This window comes from Typopeltis vanoorti, chromosome 7, assembly GCF_054136105.1.
Source record: "Typopeltis vanoorti isolate ZY-2024b chromosome 7, IOZ_Tvanoo_1.0, whole genome shotgun sequence".
Lineage (NCBI taxonomy): Eukaryota > Metazoa > Arthropoda > Arachnida > Uropygi > Thelyphonidae > Typopeltis > Typopeltis vanoorti.
The window spans coordinates 102,279,249-102,300,557 of record NC_143555.1 but is presented as its reverse complement, the minus strand read 5'-3'; the positions used below and the strand labels follow the sequence as shown (position 1 = coordinate 102,300,557).

General features: G+C 37.4%; 1 protein-coding gene across 1 annotated transcript in view; it reads right to left on the bottom strand.

Moving 5' to 3' along the window:
* The window catches only part of Vps2 (vacuolar protein sorting 2), a 70,758-nt gene that overhangs the window by 18,032 nt on the left and 31,417 nt on the right, over positions 1–21,309 (bottom strand). Inside the window, exon 4 of the mRNA XM_090396054.1 lies at positions 10,624–10,754. Within this exon, the coding sequence (XP_090252180.1) occupies positions 10,624–10,754 (131 nt within the window). The remainder of the gene's footprint in view (positions 1–10,623; positions 10,755–21,309) is intronic.

The following is a 21,309-nucleotide window of genomic DNA, read 5'->3' as shown; positions in this document are numbered from 1 at the left end:
ATCATCCAGACGGTGATATTGCAGAAATGAAGGAACCAACAGCTTATGCAGGAATTGTGGTGAATGAAGTAGAGGTGAATAGTCTATTACAAAACCTTAATGTGAATACATCTGTTGGATTGGATGGTATACCAGCTCGTGTCATACGTGAAGCAGCTAAAGAATTGTCAGTGTTCTTGACCATTTTGTTTAATTTGAGTCTCGGGTCTGGGTTAGTCCTGAGGGGGTGGAAAGAGGGTAAAATAGTTCCACTTCCATAAAGAAGGTTCCAAGGTTACTGTTGCAAATTACCGACCGATCAGCATATCAGGAGTCGTTGTCAAGGTCTTGGAGAAGGTAGTCAAGAGGAAAATACAGGAATGGATAGATGAAAATGGGATACTGTATGGGGGACAGCTTGGTTTTGGGAAGGGTAGATCATGCCTCAGTAACTTACGTTTTATAACACAGTGACGGCTGAACTGGATAAGGGTAATGGGCTTACAGTGATTCTGCTGGACCTTGCTAAGGCCTTTGACAGGATACCACATGGAATTCTAATCAGTAAACTGCAGCATATGGGGATGGATATAGGGTTGGTGAGATGGATAGGTAGGTGGTTGATGGAGAGATATCAGAGTAGTTTATTCAGGAGTAGAGTCCAAAAGATGGCCTGTGACTAGTGGTGCTGCAGGGTTCTGTTCTTGGACCACTGCTGTTTAATTTGTTCATTAATGATATAGGAAAGGATCTGAAAGGAACTGTTTGTTTGTTTGTTTGCTGATGATGCAAAGCTGGGTAGAGCAATAGTGAATGCACATGATGTCAAAATTTTGCAGGATGATTTGGAGGACTGGACTAAGGAGAATAGATGTCAATTTAATGTGGCAAAATGTAAGGTTATGCATTTTGGGGTGAAAAGATTAGCAGCAGTATACCACATTGGTGGAACTGTACCAGGAGATTGACGAGGCCAGGGATTTGGGAGTGTTGGTGGATAGGGAGTTGAAGTTTAGGGGGCACATAGCAAAAGTGGCTAAATCAGCTCATCAAATCACTTGGTTACTGAAGAATACTTTGATGAGAAGAGACAAGCAAGTTATTGTTCCTGTGTATCAAGCCTTGATAAGACATCTTGACTACTGTGCCCAGATTTGGGCACCAGGGTTTCTTTTTGATGGGGAGGAGGTGGAGAGGATCCAGAGGCGAGTGACCAAGATGATAGCAGGTCTATGGAATGAAGCTTATGAGAACAGGTTGAAGATTGTGGGTTGCAGAAATTGGTTGATAGGCAGAAAAGGGGTGATATGATTGAGACATTCAAATTATTGAAGGGTTTCTATAAGATTAATCCAGAGGATATTTTTGAGAACAGGACTGGTGGTGGGAGGACTAGGGGCCATCCATGGAAACTGGGCAAGAGTGTGGTTAGCAAGGGTGTTAGAGCTAGGTTTTTTACTTGGAGAGTGGTGAATGAGTGGAATAAGCTGCCAGAGTCTGTTGTGGATGCCATGACTTTGAATGAATTCAAGGCGAAGTATGATAGATACTGTGTGAATGTTGAACAGTTGTTCTTGACATGATGTTAGGGCCTCTCTCGATGAGTCTAAGGACTCCTTGGAGTTGCCCGTAATAATAATAGCCATAAAGCAGTTCTTCAGGCCAAAATCATTGAATGTGGTTTTAAGACTCATTTATACTACATGTAAGAGGAGAGTGAAGCAAAAATGAAATCCTGCTCTGGGAATAAAACATGAGTCACTTCAAGCTCCAATACATTTAGAAGGTGGCGGCCATTTCACCATCTAAGGTCCTAGACATTTACATGTTGAGATATATATTATTATACAATTATATATACAGAAAGATAAAGAAAACTTATGCTACTTTATTTCAAACTGCTGGCATAACACAAGAGGTTGCAAGACCTAATATATGACAGTGCCATGTGTGAGTAAATCATTAGAGAAGAAAGGAACTGTTAATGTGTTTCTTGAAGAGTTGGAGGTTGTATGTATGGTTGGGGAAGAAAGTTCAGTAAGATAGATAGGTTAAATGAAGAGAATAAGAAGTTGATTAAGTGAGTGTACAGATGAACAGTATATGGATGGATGGATGGATGGATGGATGCTAACCAGCAGCTGCCTGTGTACTTACATAAACAGAGGACAGGAAAATGGAGCAGCCAGATTAGTGAGGCAGCACCTATAGAAAAATGAATGGCGAGAGTCAATGGGAGAATGATCATCAATTAACTTCTGGACAGAAGTTAGCAATCTGCAGGACTTTCATGCCCTTCTCCCCAGATACAAGAGCAATATTCTAAGGTTGGACTTATTTGAGAATCATAAAGTGTTCGGAGATAAGCAGAAGAGAAGTTACTTTTAGAATGAATAATACTAAGCTCTTTGAAGACTGAAGAAGAGCTTATAGACATGACATATGCAAAGACAGGCAAGATATGAAAGTGAGCCCAAGAAAAGTAAATTAATCTTAGTTGGTAAGTGGAGTGTTATGAAAAGTGAGGAATGGTCTATATCTAGGAAATAAGACGGGACTGTGTTTTGGTAGCATTAAAATGCACTAAATTATCTTCTTCCTACTTAAGAATGGCTAGAAGACCTGTATTTAAGGCACTGGGTATAGACATTAAAGATTTGAAGCTTGGGTCATTTCAGTACTACAAGGTTTTGTGGAAGAGGAATAGTGTGCTGTCATCCACAAAATTATGAATAGGACTAAACAATAGTGAGAGATCATTGATGCATAGGAAAGAGAGTTGTGTGTGTGTGTGGGGGGGGGTTAAAGCATAGAGCCTTGGCATACTTCCAGCATTAATGGAGATGGAGGGAAAAAAATATATCGGATGAGAGGGAACGAACAATGAACACTCAGAGAGAAATTGGCAATCCCCACTTTTATGCACTGATAAAATCACTAACCAGGTAGATCCATAGTTTGAATTGCAGTATATTTATGCTTATGTCAATACATGAATCTAACATCAGTAACCTGGTATAAAAATCATACATATTAACAGTTCAAAGAAGATTTTGTTGCTAAGCTCATATTCAAAATTTATTAATACAGTGAACTCTCCATTATTTGACCTTCACATACCCAAACCAGGTTGCGATGTCTACTAACATTTCTTGTACAATACCACGTTACAGTACCTTCAGTTAACCATACCCTCTATCTGATTAGCAAATTAATTTTTTTACATGAACATGATTGGATAAATGAAGAATGACTACTACTAAATATTAAAAGAGGACAAACGTATTTTCGTTTAGTCATTATTAGTGTGTGTGGGGGGGGGGGGTAAAAGCGCTGGTACTCATTCTTTGATAGCTGGAAAAATTCCAGCTAACAAAGAAAAGAAACCTAAAAAATTGTTTACTAAATACTTTTATTTATTGTATGATAATGTTTTTGAAATAAGAATAGCAAATTAAGTCATTTTTTTCTGGTCACACTAAGTTCCTTGGATGCTCACAACAGGATTCCAACCATAGTTGGAGAGTAGATATACTAACCACTCAACCTACCAAATATATAACACATTTTAGTAAACAGCAGATATCTTAACAAGAAAGTGAAAAATGTAAATTAACTTAAGCTTATTTGCATACGCTAGGTAAACTTGTAATATTCAGTAATTTTTGCACATTTTTAAATGTACTGCATCTGTTTATCACACACATCACTGTTAATAAAGATGCCAGCAAGCTGTGCATACCATTGCATACCATCCCCCACCCCAAAAAGCGTTGGTCATTTCTACAATGTTTGGGAAAAATTTGGGAAGGTTTCTTCTCTCTTCTAGGATTACATCTTGGCAACAAAATTGCCAAAAGCAGGGTATTCCCCCAAGATAATCATGTAACCAGTCTTCTGTAAGTATTTACAGGGACTGCCCTCAGTTCAGCATTTTATCCTATTATAATTACATGATTAATATTTGTAGGGTGTTTCTATAATGTTTGGCCAAACCCTGGAAACTTGTTTGACCTGATTTTCCAATGACAAAAAAGGTCAAACACAGACTTAGAAAATGCTTTCCTACATAGATACATTACATGCAAAACTGCATGTCATACACATGAAGAAGGTAATAACAAATTTGTATTCCAGTTAGTACTGTACATAGGAAATTATCAAGGAGAGCAACTACTTACAGCTACATCACAGCAAGCATTTGAAATGGGTTCCATGAGTAGCAATACATGGCACACGGTATCAACTGAGCACTGCCATACATGTTTCAGGTGCTCTGGAGTATTCCAAATTGTCATATAATCATCCACAATCCTCTGAAGGAGAGCCTGAGCCTGTTCATTAAGCAATAGTGTGGCATAAACATCAGCCTTCAGCTGTCCAGTACAAAGAACTTCAGTGGATTCATATCAGGAGATTGTGGTAGCAATTCAACTTGCTCACTTCCACCTATCTAATAGCTGGAATAGGCAAAAATCAATATGTTTCCGAACAGTTCAATGAAAAGTTGGCACTTTATCTTGCATGAAGCATATGCACCAGTGTGTTGTTAACAACGCTGCTTGTATTTCCTCCTCTTCCAAAAAAGTGCTGCTACAGCTGGCCATCGAGTACTGGTTGCAAAACACAATAGACTGATGAGATGTTGGTCTCTGATGATGGTGATCCAAACATTCCTGTAGAATCTTTGGATTCTACATGAATGTTTGGATCAGCTGCTTCAGATGAATGTTTGGATCACATGACTGACCTGCTGCCAGTGATGCATGTTGAGAAAGTTCACTATGCCATTGCAAATAAATTTGAGACCATAAAATCACTGGAAAAACTGAGCTCTGTACAATCTTGCAGAAACCATTCAGCAAATTCAATTTGGGAAGGGATCCACTAGTGAATGTACCTGTAGCAATTGCACATGGTAAGGATACAGTTGCTTCTGATGACATACATCATACAGAGGAATATAATGCAGCCACTTCTGTGGTTTTATCTCTGAAAATGTGCTATATCTCTGTAGGAAAGTATTTCCAGCCCTATATTTATAACACCTTTTGTTGAAAGTTTTTTCACTTTATTATACTATAAATACCAAGAAATTATATTCTTAGCATCTTGGTCACATCCAAGTGTGAGCAAATAAAGTTTGCATGTGAAGTAACTTCATGACTGGGCTACTTGTATATAGAGCCTAATGGCTTCACATCAATTGCCTTAGTATCGAATAATGCAAGGCACATATCCTTAATAATATGTATAATGTTAATTATACATATTATTAACATTATGGAAAGGACCACTACACAGACCGGACCTTCTGCATTACTTCAATCTTGGTATCTCTTCTGGGTCTTGCTCCCACTGATGAGAAGTCACCCATAATGCATAGTATTATACATGTCTGTAAGGATGTGTGCCTTGCACTATGGGATACTACAGCAATTGATGTGAAGTCATTAGCATCTATATACAAGTAGCCCAGTTGTGAAGTTACCTCATGTGCAAACTTTGTTTGCTCACATTTGGATAAAGGATGAAGCCAAGAATATAATTTCTTGGCATCTTTAATTTATATAACACCTTTTGTCATCAGAATCAGAGTTCTGATTCTAAACATTTTAGAAACGCCCTATGCATGCAAAGTTATGTGTGCATATACTAGTCATATAACTACAATGATATATGATATGGAGTAAACAGGTGTCAAAGTTCAGTAGTGTTTTTTTTTTCCCCTGCCATACTGTACTTACAGAGGACTGGTTAAATGATTAACATGGGGGAATACCATAATTTTGAAGATTTCATTGTCAAAAACTAATCTAGAAAGGAGGGAGAAACTTTTCTCTAATTCTATAAAAGACAATTGCTGTGTTAGACTGCATCAACTGAAACAAATGGAAGGCTTGTAGTGAGAAAAGTGAATTCTATAAAATGCAACACACATATAAATTGACTATATGAATGTGAAGACATAAGAATGATTACTTAGATTAGTAATAAATTATCTAATTTATATTTCTATCAGGTTAATTAGATTAGAAAGAAGTCAATGAACATCCCCCCCCCCCCAATGGGCAACATGTATCGCGCTATGTAACAAGTAATGTGTTTGTCATCATCAAATTCCTGCCATGTACCCTCAAGGGGTGTACAGGATATGATAGTACTACATGAAAAAAATTACATCATTATTAATTTCCTATCTACAATTTTCCTCCAAATCAGTCTGTTACTTGTCAACACTCCAATATTATCAGATCTTATATTTTATCATCTAAAGCACTTTGTACCGTATCAATCCACCTATATCTTGGTCTTCCTCTGGGTCGTTTTGCTGCCAACCTGGCAGAGAACACTTGTTTTGCTAATCTTTCTTCGCCCATTCTGTTTAAGTGACCATACCACCTGAGATTAGCTCTGCTGACGCATTCCTGGATGCTGACAATGTCAAGTTCTTTCCTAATATCCTCGTTTTTAATATGATACTGCCATTGATGCCATCTGTTCACGCCTATAATCTTTCTCAGGACTCTCATATCTGTGGTCTCTAGTCTTTGGTCAAGTGTTTTACTTCTGACACAGCTCTCGGATCCATAAGTTAAAACTGGTTTGAACACTGTCTTGTATACAGCTAATTTAGTGTTCCGACTAATTTCTCTCTTATTCCATATGAATTTATTCAATTGACTTCCCACCATACCAGCTTTGCTGATTCTGTTGTCTATTTCTATATTTAATTTACCATCTTCAGTAAAAATCGTGCCTAAATAGCTGAAATGTTTTACTTGTTCCACAGGTTCTCCATTCACAACACAGTTGACATTTTCAATGATTCTGCCTATTTTCATTGTCTTTGTCTTTTTATTGCTGACCTTCATACCATATCTATTACAACAGCTATTCAATTTAGTCCGAGAATCTTGCAGACTTGTAGCGGATTTATTTAGAAGTATAACATCATCCGCATAAAGCAAAGAGCTGACATTAACATCTCCAATTTTGATATCACGTTTAATACCACTTTCCTTCATAATGTGATCCATATAGATAATGAATAACAGAGGGGATAATGTACATCCTTGTCTCACACCAGATTTAACATTAAACCATCTTCTACTTCCTTCAATTCTAACTGCTGACTTACAACTTAAATAAAGACTAAGTATTGCTTGATATAATGTCCCATTGACACCATATAACTGCAGCGTATTGAATAGCTTCTCTCTCTTGGCACCTTGTCATATGCCTTTTCCAGATCGACAAAACTTAAATACAGATCTTTGTTATATTCCCATGCTTTCTCGACTATTTGTCGTAAAGTGAAGATCTGATCCTGACAGCCTCTATTTGGCCTGAATCCAGCTTGTTCTTCACCAAGCTTTTCTTCCACAATTCTTCTCAACCGTTTCTCAAGTATACTTGCATAGATCTTGCCAGGAACACTCAGTAGGGAAATACCTCTGTAATTCTCACATGCAGTTTTATTTCCCTTTTTATATATGGGTACTATGAGAGCTCTACTCCAATCATCGGGAATTCGTCCCTCTGTCCAGGCTTTCTGAACTATGCAGTGCACCCATTGTAAGACTCTTATACCACCATACTTCAGCATTTCTGGTCGAATATCATCTACTCCTGCTGCCTTTCCACATTTCAAGCCTTTGATGGCATTTTTTACTTCAAGTATGGATATGTATTCCTGACTGCATGCCTGGTCAGTGTTTTCTACCACTGTGCTGTCATCACTGCTTGTTTCATTTAGCAGTTTTTCAAAGTAATTACTCCATACTTCAAGGATATCTTTTTCTCCCGTTTTCATGTCACCTTTATCATCTCTAATTCCGTTTATAGCACTCTTTCCTCCATTCTTAAGCTTCTTCAACAACCTCCAGAATATTTTGCCACCTTCTTGATATTTATTTTCTATATTCTTGCCAAAGTCCTCCCATGACTTTTGTTTAGCTAGTTTTACACAGTGTTTAACATTCTTGCATTTGTCTCTATATTCTCTAAGAGCACAAGCTGACTTATTTGACAGGAACTTTTGATATGCTTTCTTCTTTTCCTTCACTGCCTCTTTAACTTCCTGTGTCCACCAGGGAGTTCTGATTTTTTTATTCTTACAGACAACCTCACCACATGCCTCTCTAACAGAATCAATCAATGTTTTCTTCAGAGTTTGTCATTGAATCTCCAAGGTTTGATTCCTGTTCTCAAACTCTTTCATTTTTTCTTCAATAATCTTTGTGTATTTTAGTCTACAGCTCACATCTGAGAGCTGCTCAACTTTTATTCGCTTTAAAACTTTCTTACATGTTATTCTTTTCAATATGAAATTCAATTTTATCCTGCTCAAGACTAAATAGTGATCACTTCCAATTTCAAATCCTCTGTACACTCTGGTGTCCTGCACCAGGGAGAAAACATCACTATCAATAATAACATAGTCAATGAGACTTTTCTTATTCCTAGCCTCTTCTCTCCATGTGAATTTGTGCACATTTTTATGTTGGAACATGGTGTTAGTAATAACCAGTCCATGTCCTGAGTAGAAATCCAACAGATATTTGCCATTATTAGCTTTGCTCTTTTCTCCAAATTTTCCCAAAATATTTTTGTATGTCTCACAATCATTTCCTACACTGCTATTTAGATCCCCAATAAGGACCAACTTTTCATTTTTCATTGTGTCAGTTGCTTTTTCTAAAGCCTCAAAAAATTCCTCCACTTCTACCTTAGTAGAACCTTCTGTGGGACCATAGGCACAAATAAGTCTCATTGTCCAGTTCCCCATTCTCATATTTACCCACATTACTCTACTTGAGACTGACTGCCATTCAAGAAGATTAGCCTTGTATTTTGTTGAATACTATGGCTACTCCTTCTTTTCCTTGATTGTCATTGCCTGAATATAACATTTTGTATTTATTGCTCAGAAAGATCTCACCAGTTTTGGTCTTTTTTGTTTCAGTCACTCCTATTATGTTGATCTGGTACTTATCTAATTCCTCAGCTAGCTCCATTTCTTTGCCATTCAGGCTTCTTACGTTGATAGTACCGATCTTTAACTCTGGTGATGTTGAGTTGGGGTTTATTTTCAGATTTGTTCCAGTAGCTGACTTTTCGCTGTTCGCCCTGGTTCCCTGGCGAAAACAACGGGGGCCTTGTTTAACCGGGCGACGCCCCAGCCGGCATGAAATTTTGTCATGCTGTACCATCATTCTATATTTTGGTTTAACCAATAAGAATACAATTTGGTCGGCTAAATCCCAAATTGCCAGCCCATCCTCATCCGTTCAGTATCCAAGCAGATACCCAACAGGGTGCACCACGAGAAGGTGAGGATTGGACATTAGGTCAGAAGCCCTGGTCGGTTCTTCACATTCCTTTAAAGGCTATGTGGAGGTCTCCTCTCAGTTATACAGCTTTGATCCTTAAGCACCCCGTAATGTGTTTGTAGCCGGTATAATTAGATAAATATGATGCTTGCAAGTCAGTGCAACTGTGTCTGGGTGAAATGTCTGCAAGAAGGGAAGTGATGAAGTTTAAAAAGAGGCGTTGTGATAGAATGTATTGTTGCAGGCCTATCTGTTCGGCAAATGGTTGAAAAATTGAGCCAACCCAGGTCAATAATCAGTGGTGAGATGGAAGCATAGAGAGGCAACTGGAAGTCCTACCCACAATAGGCAACCCACCACACTCAATGAATGTGACCATAGGGCGCTATGAAGGATAATAAGTAAAATTCACCGTTTGTCAGCCAACACATTGAATGTGGAGTTCCTGGCATGGACTGGAACATGAATCTGCACAAAAAACATTCAGAACTAAGGCTCACAACATGTGTTTATGTAGTAGAATCACAATATGGAGACCCACATTACCTGAACCAACATGCAGCTTAGTCTTCAGTGGTGTAAAGTGCATATACGGTGGGACATGGAAGCTTGGAAAGCTGTGTTATGGAGTAACAAATCACACTACACTCTTTACACCCAAGCAGAAAGATGGATGTAGCAGATGCCTAGTGAATGTCTCTTACCAGGGTGCATAATGGAATTTGGAGGTGGCAGTGTGATGGTATGGTCCTGTTTTTCCTAGCTTTACCTCTGTGGCATCACAAACAGAGAATTTGGAGAGTTATCGGAACATTCTGGACAATGATTCCAACTTTGTGGGAACTGACAAAACTGAGTCTTGTCTCTTTCAGCATGATGCAGACAATGCATGGTGTCATAAAGCTGCTGCTGTAACTGCATGGTTTGTGGGCATGAACATTACCACACTTGACTAGTCTCCACAGAACCCTGATCTCAACCCTATCGAACATTGTGGAATGCTCAATAATTGCAGATGTCCCTTCCCAGGAGACGTCTGCCCACAACAGTCCAGGACCTTATTACATGTCTACACGAGCCCCAAAGAAGACAGTTGAAACAGCTCACACGCCATAATGTTTTTAAAATATCATTAATGTTTTAAGTTAATTGGAGAAAAAGGCCAGTGACATAATACAAGGAGTACTTCTTAAGCAAATAGGCAAAATAGCCATAAATATTAATGTCAATTTTAGAGAAGTAACATGGAAAATTTCCAGAAATAATATTTATAGTTATCTACATATGATTGTGAAATGTTATTTCTTACCTTTCTTCTTCATCATCTTCATCTCCCATGGCTTCGTCAATGGCATCATTCATCATCTCTTCTTTCATATCCATAATCTCTGTCTGTTTCTCAAATTCTTGCATGATTTTTTGGATTTGAGGAAGATTCAACTTAAAAGTAATGAAATTTATTAATATCCACCATCAAACAAGCCAAAATTATGCAATACTCAATATTTAAAGAAAAATGTTATAAAAAATGCCTACTATAATTTGATTCAATAATAAACAATATTAACCTGCTTTAGAAAATGAAACTGAACCAATAATGATGTATTGTTAGATATACTTAAAGAAAAAATTCCTCCAAAAACATCCTATGACACTTCACTAGCAAAGATCATGCAACTGATATACACATACATAATTTGTAACAGTTATGAGGAAATAAATGTTTTCAACTGTTATGAAAAAAGACCATTCTTCAGAGCACTACCTGATAAAGCTAATAGTAATGCTGTGCAAATCTGTCACAAGATTTGATAAACATAGCAAAGAACGAAAGTTTAGCTTTTCTTAACATAGTCCATACAGATTATAAGCAACTGCTAATCTACTTACATCTGAAAAACATTGCTGCACATCTTTCAGTTCTCCTAACTGAAATCCCACTGGCTTTCTTTCTTTAATATCAATGCCCACACACAAGGTCTTAAAACCTATAACACAACAATGCCATGTGTGGGCAAGTAATTAGAAGAAAGACACTGAAATAATTTTTTCCCCCTTTGTTTCTTATTTTTTTTAATTTCATAAACAATAGATTAAAGGAGCTATAATCACACCAGTGCCATGTGTAAGGTGCATGTGAGGACTGAGAAATTTATCGACCTTTTGAGTTGCAGGTTTTAGTTGTTCGGAAATGCATCATGAAGAAGGCTGTTCTAGAGGACACAGGTACATGGAATAAAAGAGGAAGAGAAGCAGGTTCAGTTGCACCCTAAAGGGAATGCTATGCAACTACTACTCTTGTATTAGCACATGCAACAGCAAGTGGAGGGACAATGATTATCAGTACAGCAGAGCATGGAAGTACCATGAAGACCATGGAAGTACCTGCAGAATAAAGAATGCTAAATCTGCATCTGTGAGATAGAGGTTAAAGTGAATATGTATGAGAGGGATCATCTACAAGCCAAATCTCTCTGGACAGCATCAATTTTTAGGTGTACCACCCCTAATTAGTATTCTAAGCATGGACAGATTTGGGATCTGTAGAGTTGGATAGGTGGAAAATAGCATCTTGAATGAAAGAGAATGCCTATTTTTTTTTGGATGCTGAGGAAACTATTGTTGTAATGTCTTTGTCCCAGGAGAGGCTGGAGGTGAACATTAGTTTAAGCAGAGAGATCTGATCTTGTGTAGTGATTTATGTGTTATTGAGGGTAAGGGAATGCAAACTGAGATGTCTTTTGGGAGAGAAGAGACAAGACTGTTTTGGTGGCACATTGAACGTGACCACACTGTCCTCAGTGCACTGAAGAACATATGGAGATCAATGTTCAAACCAATGGTTGCAAATGATCTTGAAGTTTGGGATGTCAGAGTACTGCATAGTTTGTCAAATGAGTAGGATGAATGGAGAATACTATCATCTGTAGAGGATTAGTGGCAACTGAGAGTAGGTCATTTATGTATAAGAGAAAGAGTAAGTGATAGGACTGAGCCTTGAGGCACTCCTACACTGGTGGTGAAACTCAAAGAGAGGGTGGCAGGGAAACCAAAGGATGGCAATTTGTTTAGCTGGCCTCAATGCTAAAACACAATCAAAAGATCTGGAAATGTCAAGAACAACAGCATAAGTTTCTCTGAATGCTTATATCAGCAACTACTGGATATGCCAGACTCATAACCTCCGTTTCAAGGTTACATCATATAAAACAGTGGTGCTGCAGGTTAGCCACCAGTCAGTACATGGACCTAAACCTGTCAGTAGCAAGTTAGAAGGCTTCCTGATCAACTGATCGGGGGGGGGGGGTCTGACTGATGATATGCAAGAAGTACTGTCAAGGCCAAAATGCTTGTCTGCTTTTCAAGCCCTGGTTCAACTGATAATATATCAACATTTGAAGAAAAAAATTCAGCTTACTGTGGTGGCTTGCATCAATAATTCCGGCTTCATACTCAGCAAGCAACAAATGGCATACAACAAAAGCATTTAAAATGGTTTATCAGCAGATCTAAATCAGATTTTATGAAGGCCAACTATAGAAAGCTTGCCTCCTGTCAAATAGAATGTGCCTTCTGGTCCCATGCTAAGGCAGTTGGATGCAACTTCTGCTCACCAGCATTTCCACCTCTCTCATCTTGATCGCATCACCGTTACTTCACTCAGAGATAAAGCTAACTTCCTAGCACTCTCTCATTTTCTCTAAAACTATCAAGGGAAATTGCCTCCTACCACAGTGGAATCTGAACACTCCAAGCTTCCTATAATTTGACGAAAAAAATGACATCAGAAGATTTCTAAATAATCTTGAATGCTAAAAAGTCTTCTGGTTTTGATCGCACCTCACCTGTTCTCAAAATTCTGCTCTAGAGCTAACACCTGTCCTACATCCTCTCTAAAATCTATTATACATAGGCAGTACTTATCCCAGTGTGGGGAAGCAATCTCATATCCAGTCTATTCCAAAAAAAAAAAAAAAAAAAAAAAGGAAGATAGAAGTCTACCGTCAAACTACCAACCAATTGCCATCACCTTAGTCATCTCTAGAATAATGGAGCAAGTCATCAATAGTCAATTTCTCACTACTTATAGATCAAACAATTAATCAGTGACCACCAGTATGGATATGGAAGTTGTCAGAAGAGGCAAAACTAAAGAGTGAGAAGGTGAAGATTGTAAGTCACCTACCACACTATGATAGAGGGCAAACTGAAGAGGGTAGCATTGCTAGCTAACGATTCTAAATGTAGGTTTTGTGGATCTGTGGTCTGGAAACAGGGATTTATACAGCTGATGGACTGCATTTAAATGGTTTTGGTGTTAGGTGTCTAGAGAAAGCTTTATTCACCAAGCATGCTGAAGTGCAAATTCAGGAAAACTTAAGCAATTAGGGTGGAACTAAATGAGTGTGTGAATGCACCCATGAAGCAAATGAGTGTGAGAATGACCAAGTGCATAATCTAGTCTCTCAAGCAAAAATATTGAATAGGGTAGTCAATTCAGGAAGTAAAAGGTGGGGGGGGGGCTCTAAAGGGATGCTGCACTTTTTTCTATATACTAATGCCAGAAGTATCATAAACAAGAGGAAAGAGCTTCTGGTATTAGTTAGTGCAACCTTGCAAATTTATAAGAATTAGTGAGATTTGGCTCACAGAAGATGACGTAGTTAGAGGGATAGAATGTGAAGGGTTTAGTATTTTCAGGGAAGATAGGATGTGTGTGGGGGAGGGGGTACTGCTGATGTTAGCAGACAGATTGCAGCTGAAAGGAATAGGAGATAGGCAGGAATGTGGCTGTTCATTTGAAGCAGTCTGGTGTGTGAGATTAAGGCCAGTAAGACAAAATATACAGTTGGTTGTTACTAAAGGCCAGGGAGTTCCACAGATGATCTGGAAGACATGCATCACCAAATTAGTACAGGTCAAGTGATTATTATGGGAGACTTAACCATGGAGATATAGACTGGAAGAAAGATCACATGGCAGGAAGGCAATGGAATTTATACACCTACTAAGAGATGATTACTTGAGGCAGCATTGGAAGGGGACTAGTGGTGTGAGAGTATTGGACCTGGTCATAGGATCAGAAGAGCTATCCATAACAAATGTGATCATATTGCCTCCAATTGGTTAAAGCGACCATATGGTCTTGACTTTGGAAATTGTACAACATGAGGAATATTCATCAAGAAGGGGTATATGTGGAACTACAAGACAGGTGATTATAACAAGCTTAGGAAAAATCTTAAATCTGTGCCATGGCATAAAACACTGCGGGATAAGGATGTTAATAAGTACATGGGAGATAGGTAAGGGTCATCTAGAGTAGTGCTTCCCAAACTGTGGGCCATTAGTTTTGTTGAGGGGGCTATGAAATAATGAAAACAAATTTAAAATGTTTTAAGACTAAGTAAATATTTTTTTAAGATGTTAAAATGCTTTTGTAAGATGCTAAAAATGTAATATTTGCATTTGATTTTTGCAATATTCACTGTATATGTTTTGTATTGAATATAAATCTATGAATATTATATTAATATATGTCTGCAGTACAATTTTTTTTCGATGGGGACCATGAAATATTTTAATTTTTCCAAAGGTAATCTTTACATCCATAAGTTTGGGAAGCACTGATCTAGAGGAAGCAATATTAAATTGTATACCTAAGGTAAGGAGGGTTATTCGGGTAGAAGTTACATAGATGAGTAACATCATTAAGCACCAGCTGCAGAAGAAGAAAATGCTGTGTATGGTATATAAACAGAAAGTTGACCAGCAAACTCATGAACAGTATAAGGCTCAGGAAAGAAAGCATGGCAAGGAAGCAAAATAAGATTATGAGAAGAATCTAGCCTAGCAGGCCAAGGAAAATCCTAAAGAGTTCTTTGTTATGTGGCAAGTAAGAGGAAGAATGACTGTGGAAGATTAATCTTAATGAGTGATGGTGGCCATGAGTAGACAGAAGCAGATAAAATAGTCGAGTTACTGAGTGACCACTTTTACAAAGATATATCATCCTAGTGAGGTTACTGCTTTAACATAAGTGGGATGTGGGAACAGAAGTGGATGAACTGGAGGGTCTTAAGATATTGCAGAATCTCAATGTAAATTCAGCTGTGGGATTAGATGAGATATCAGCTAGGGTTTTGCAAGAATATGCAAGGGAACTAGCAATGACTGACTAGGCTCTTTAATTTAAGTCTCAGCTCTGGTCGAGTTCCAAGGGAGTAAGGAAAGAGGGCAAAATAATTCTTTTGCATAAGGGAGGTTCTATGACTGCAGTAGCAAATTATAGAGTAATCAGTATCTGTGTGATGGTAAAAGTACTGGGAAAAACTGGTCAAAAAGAATGGGCAGATAAAAATATGATAATGTGTGAGGGACAACATGGCTTTGTGAATGGTCAGTCATGCCTTAGTAATTTACTATCTTTTTTTACAATTGAGTAACAGCCAAGTTGGATAAAGGATTCTGCTGGATTTTGCAAAGCATCTGACAGAATACCACATGAAACTCTGTTACAAAAACTAGAATAAATGGGAATGTACATGACATTAATTAAGTGGATAAGAGGATGGCTGCTGGACAATATCAAAAAGTGGTATATGGAGGGGCAGAATTGAGGTGAAAACAGGTGCCATAAAGTTCAGTGCTGGGACCATTGCTGTTTAATTTGTACATAAATGATATAGGAAATAACTTGAAAGGAAATATTCAGTTGTTTACCGATGTGAAATTAGGTAGAGTAATAACTAATCAATGCAATGTGGAGAGCTTGCACGACAATTAAAATAGGCTGTGAATATGGGCAAAAGATAATGGGTGTCAGTTTAATGTGGAGAAATGTAAAGTTATGCATTTTGGGATAAACAAATTGCAAACTGTGCATCACATTGATGACACTGTACTCTATGAAATAGAGGAAGCTAGATATTTAGGGATGGTGGTGGTAGACAGAGTTAAAGTTTAGAGAACATATTGCTAAGGTAGCCCAACCCCTAAGATTACTTGGCTGTTGAACACACTAAGTAGAGAGATAAGGAAGTTATTCCTCTTTATAAAGCCTTGATAATTCCACATCTGGATTACTGAGAGGATTCAGAGGTGCGTGATCTGTGGAATGTTCCCTGTAAAGATAGACCGAGAGTGTATCGATTGCAGAAGTTGGTTGATATGAGAAAAAGAGGAAATATGATGAAAAAAAGATGACCTGCCATTGCTTCTGCCTTGTATCTCCACCTCTGGGCCTGGCTCCCACTGAAGAGACCTCAATAAAGGTCGAAACTAGTCTGAGTAGTGGCCCTTCCCTTAATGCATAACATTATACATATCTGCAAGGAGATCTGTTTTGCATTATGGGAGATACTGAGATAGGAGTGTTGGTAGCTTGCTCCACCTTTGCAAGGAGTTGCCTGGTGTTGTACCACTTTACCCCAGTCCTGAAGATACTTTCAGGCACAAACTTTGTTTGCACACACTTGGATAAAGGATTAAACTAAATTTATTATAGTCTAACCAACTGAAAAATAAACTTTCAACATCTTTCTCTAAATCCAGAGTAATTTAATAAAAAGGTGGCAAGTCCTATAGGTAAAGATGACCTGCCATTGCGCCTGCCTTGTATTTCCACCTCTGGGCCTGGCTCCCACTGAAGAGACCTCAATAAAGGTCGAAACTAGTCTGGGTAGTGGCCCTTCCCTTAATGCATAACATTATACATATCTGCAAGGAGATGTATTTTGCATTATGGGAGATACAGAGATAGGAGTGTTGGTAGCTTGCTCCACCTTTGCAAGGAGTTGCCCGGTGTTGTACCACTTTACCCCAGTCCTGAAGATACTTTCAGGCGCAAACTTTGTTTGCACACACTTGGATAAAGGATTAAACTAAATTTATTATAATGACGAAAACATTTAAGTTGCTTAAAGGGTTTTATAGAATTGATGGAGGGGAAATGTTTTAGCACTTGGCTGGAGGTGCCAGAACAAGGGATCATCCGTGGAAGTTGAATAAAGGTGTTGTTAGTAGAGGTGTGAGGACTAGATTTTTTGCTTGGAGAGTTGTGAATGAGTGGAATAGATTGCTGGTCAGTTGCGAGTACTTTGTCTCTTAACGGGTTTAAGGAGAGGTGTGATAGATTATGCGAATAGTTTGGGTCTCCCGCAATGAGCGACTCCATGGTGGTTCCCATACAATAATAATAACCTTTATTGACTATTGCTTTTCCAAGCTTTACATCATCAGCAATACAACTGAATGAATACTTTGCCCTAAAATCATTTCCTCACTAATGTATAAATTAGAGGATCAAGTACCGAGCGTTGCCTTCTGGACTTAACTTAACCGTGCACCACTATTTAATATCTGCCCATTAACCACCAAATTTCTCAGAACTCTCATATCTGTGGTCTTGATCTTTGATCAAGTACTTTATTTCTAACCCAATATTCAGATTCATAACTTAAAACTAGTTTAAAACACCGTCTTTTATACTGTTAATTCAGTGTTCTGACTAATATCTCTCTTATTCCATATAAATTTATTCAACTGGCTACCCACAATACCAGCTTTGCTTATTCTGTTGTCTGTTTCCCGATTTAACCTCCCATCTTCACTAAAAACTGTGCCTAAATAGCTGAAATATTTTACTTGTTCTATAGGATCTCCATTAAGAATGCAGCTGAAGGTTTCCATGCTTCTACCAATTTTCTAGTTTTCATCTTTTTATTACTGATTTTCATGCCAAATTTGCTACAGCTGTCATTCAATTTAGTTAGGCTATACTAGAGACTTGCGATGCATGTGTTTAGGAATTCATCTGCATAAAGCAAACAGCTAAGTTTGATATATCCAATTCTAATATCAGGCCTAATTCCACTTTTTTTTATTATGTGATCTGTATAGATGATAAATAAGAGGAAAGAGATAATGTGCATCTTTGTCTTACACATGATTTTGCATCAAGTCATCTTCTGTATTTCCTTCAAATCTAATTGCTGACTTACAACTGAAATATAGACTATGTGTTACCCTGTATAATGTTCCATTTACTCCATACAACTAGTGTTTTGAAAAGCTTTTCCCTGGGCACCCTGTCGTATGTCTTTTCCAGATCTACAAAACTTAAGTACAGATCCTTGTTATATTCCTATGATTTCTCAACTATTTGTCGTAATGTGAAAATCTGATCCAAGAACACTTAGAGAAATGCATTAATTCTCACATTCAGCTTTATTCCTTAAGATGGCAACTATGAGAGCTGTAGTCCAATCACCTGGAATTCAACCTTCTGACCACACCCTGTGAATTAAGCCATGTAGCCACTGCAAAACTTTTATACCTCCACATTTAAGCATTTTTGGTTGGAGATCAGCTACTCCAGCTGCCTTTCCACATTTCAAGATTTAACAACTTTTTCTACCTCAAATATTAAAACATGCTCCTGTTTGCATTACTCTTGAAAATTTTTTACTACTGTTTTGTCACTGCTTGTTTTGTTTAACAGTCTTTCAAAGTAATTACTCCAGAAATCTAAAATTCTTATCTTCAGTTCTCTTATCATTTTTGATTCCTTTTACAGTACTCTTTCCTCCATTTAAGCTTTTTCAATAACCTCAAGAACATTTTTCCAATACATTACATTACTTTCATAACATGTCTGAAGTAATTATTTCTTCAGCAGCTGCATAAATTTCATTTCTTCTCTCCCTGAAACTATTTCTCATTCTAGTTTTTGTCCCTAAAGTTAGTCTCCATAATAATTGCTTAAGCTGCAGTCATTGTGGAAATGTGCCAGTGCATGCCATTTTACCTTCTTCCTTATACTCCTGGCCCATAGCAAGAAGCCAACTATATATTTTATAGTGTTTGCCTATATCTCATACCAGACAGCTTCAATGTACTACTCTCTGCATCCCTGTCCTCCTGATGTACTTCTATTCTTTTTGGGGTTCAATTAGCAAAACTGCTCAAATTCTGTTCCCTCTGTCTTCTCTGAAAATACTCTATCTTTTGCATTCTATTCCTATATCATTCTCTGTCAACCCAGTCTCACTAATGCCTATAACTTTTGACCAAGTTAACTAACCAACGGCATAAACTCCTCACCATTAATCCAAATATTTCTGGCATTAGTATACATAAACTACAATATCACCAACTCACATCTTGTGTTGGTTATCTCACCAACATTAAGAACCTGGAGACTACATTCAACATCAAGATTATTCATTCCACAAAATGCTACTAGCAAATTACCATTCTAATTTCTTTAACTACATGCTTCATTAAATTTCTTTTACCAACTTCGCCATTCATATCACCCATAAGAATAATCATGTCGTGTCATGTTTCAGTATTCGTTCTATACACTTCTGTAATTTATCATAAAATATTTTCTTTTCTTCAAAATAATTATTTGTTGGTGCACAAATCTGTATGAATGGTTAATTTAATATGCTTTGAATATAATCTAGCCATTGTTATTCAATTACAGCAAGGCTGGATTTAAGGTTGCTGTGGCTTCTAAGTTATGAATTTTAGAGCCCCCCCCCTCTACTGAATAAAGTTTAGGTTTAATAGCTTTTTGGAGGTCCTTGAAATGATGCAAGATGTAGATGTGGCATGTCAGCTTATGTGCAAGTCTAACCATGACTTATAGGCTCCCAATTCACCAAGCATTTACTCTATACTCAATATAAGTGCCATTCCTCTTGCATGTTCTTCCTCAAATCCTGAATACAGTATTTCATATCCATCCATCTACAGTTCTCACTCTTCCAAAGCCTGTCTGTCTGTCTTAGTTCTCTTATTTTCTGAAGTATCTATTCTGTAGTGCTGTTTCATTTCCCTAAGAACTTATGTCTTTCCAGCTTGAAACATAATTTTAATATTTTATGTTGAAATTAGTGTTTTGTGTTTTTCGTTTAGGTGAAACATGCTGATCTCATCTGTTTCAAAGGTTCCTGTAGTTATTGTGCTTGAAAATTCATGTATTCTCTTGCAACTTAAATAGCAATCATCTGGGATCCTGCAGAAAGTCATCATGCCAACACCTGGTTTTAAAGGTTACTTCAGCTCTTGTTTCTCATAATCAAGAAACTTTTACTGGAAAGGGTAATGAGCCCTTCACCCAACCCTCCTCCTTTATCTGGGGTTTATCTGCACGAGGTAATCTACCCAAGGCAGAGGCTACACTACAATCATTTATACCACAATAATTTTAAGTAACTCATCTTCATCAAATTCCTGCCATGTACCCTCAAGGGGTGTACAGGATATGATAGTACAAATCTGAAAACACATCCCAACTCAACATCACCAGAGTTAAAGATCAGTACTATCAACATAAGAAGCCTGAATGGCAAAGAAATGGAGCTAGTTGAGGAATTAGATAAGTACCAGATCAACATAATAAGGGTGACTGAAACAAAAAAGACAAAAACTGGTGAGATCTTTCTGAGAAATAAATACAAAATGTTATATTCAGGCAATAACAATCAAGGAAAAGAAGCAGTAGCCATAGTATTCAACACTTTTAAGTAACTTAAGCAGCATATTTATATTACCAACAAATTTACAATGGATTACAAAGGAAAATTTTTTACTTCAAGCGTGTTAGAATGAACAATGGAATAAGCATAGGATATCAGCAGAATCATATCATGCACAACTTACTTCTATTCAAGGATTTTTTTATTATTATTTTGTCATATGCACACTTGTCTATAGTAAGTGTTTCACAAAAAAAAAAAAAAAAAAAAAAAAAAACAATTCAATCCATTACAACAATGAATGACTAATATCTAGTAGCACATCTTAAAACAAATTAAAAATAAAATTAAATTAAAATTCAAAAAAAATGAACAGCTGAAAATAAACATGCTGTAATTACTAAATGTAACTGATGCTAATCAGTCATGCAACCAATGACTGATTCAGTCAGGTTAAAAATACACTCATGAGCACATTTTTTCCCCATCAGCCCCCACAGTCACCA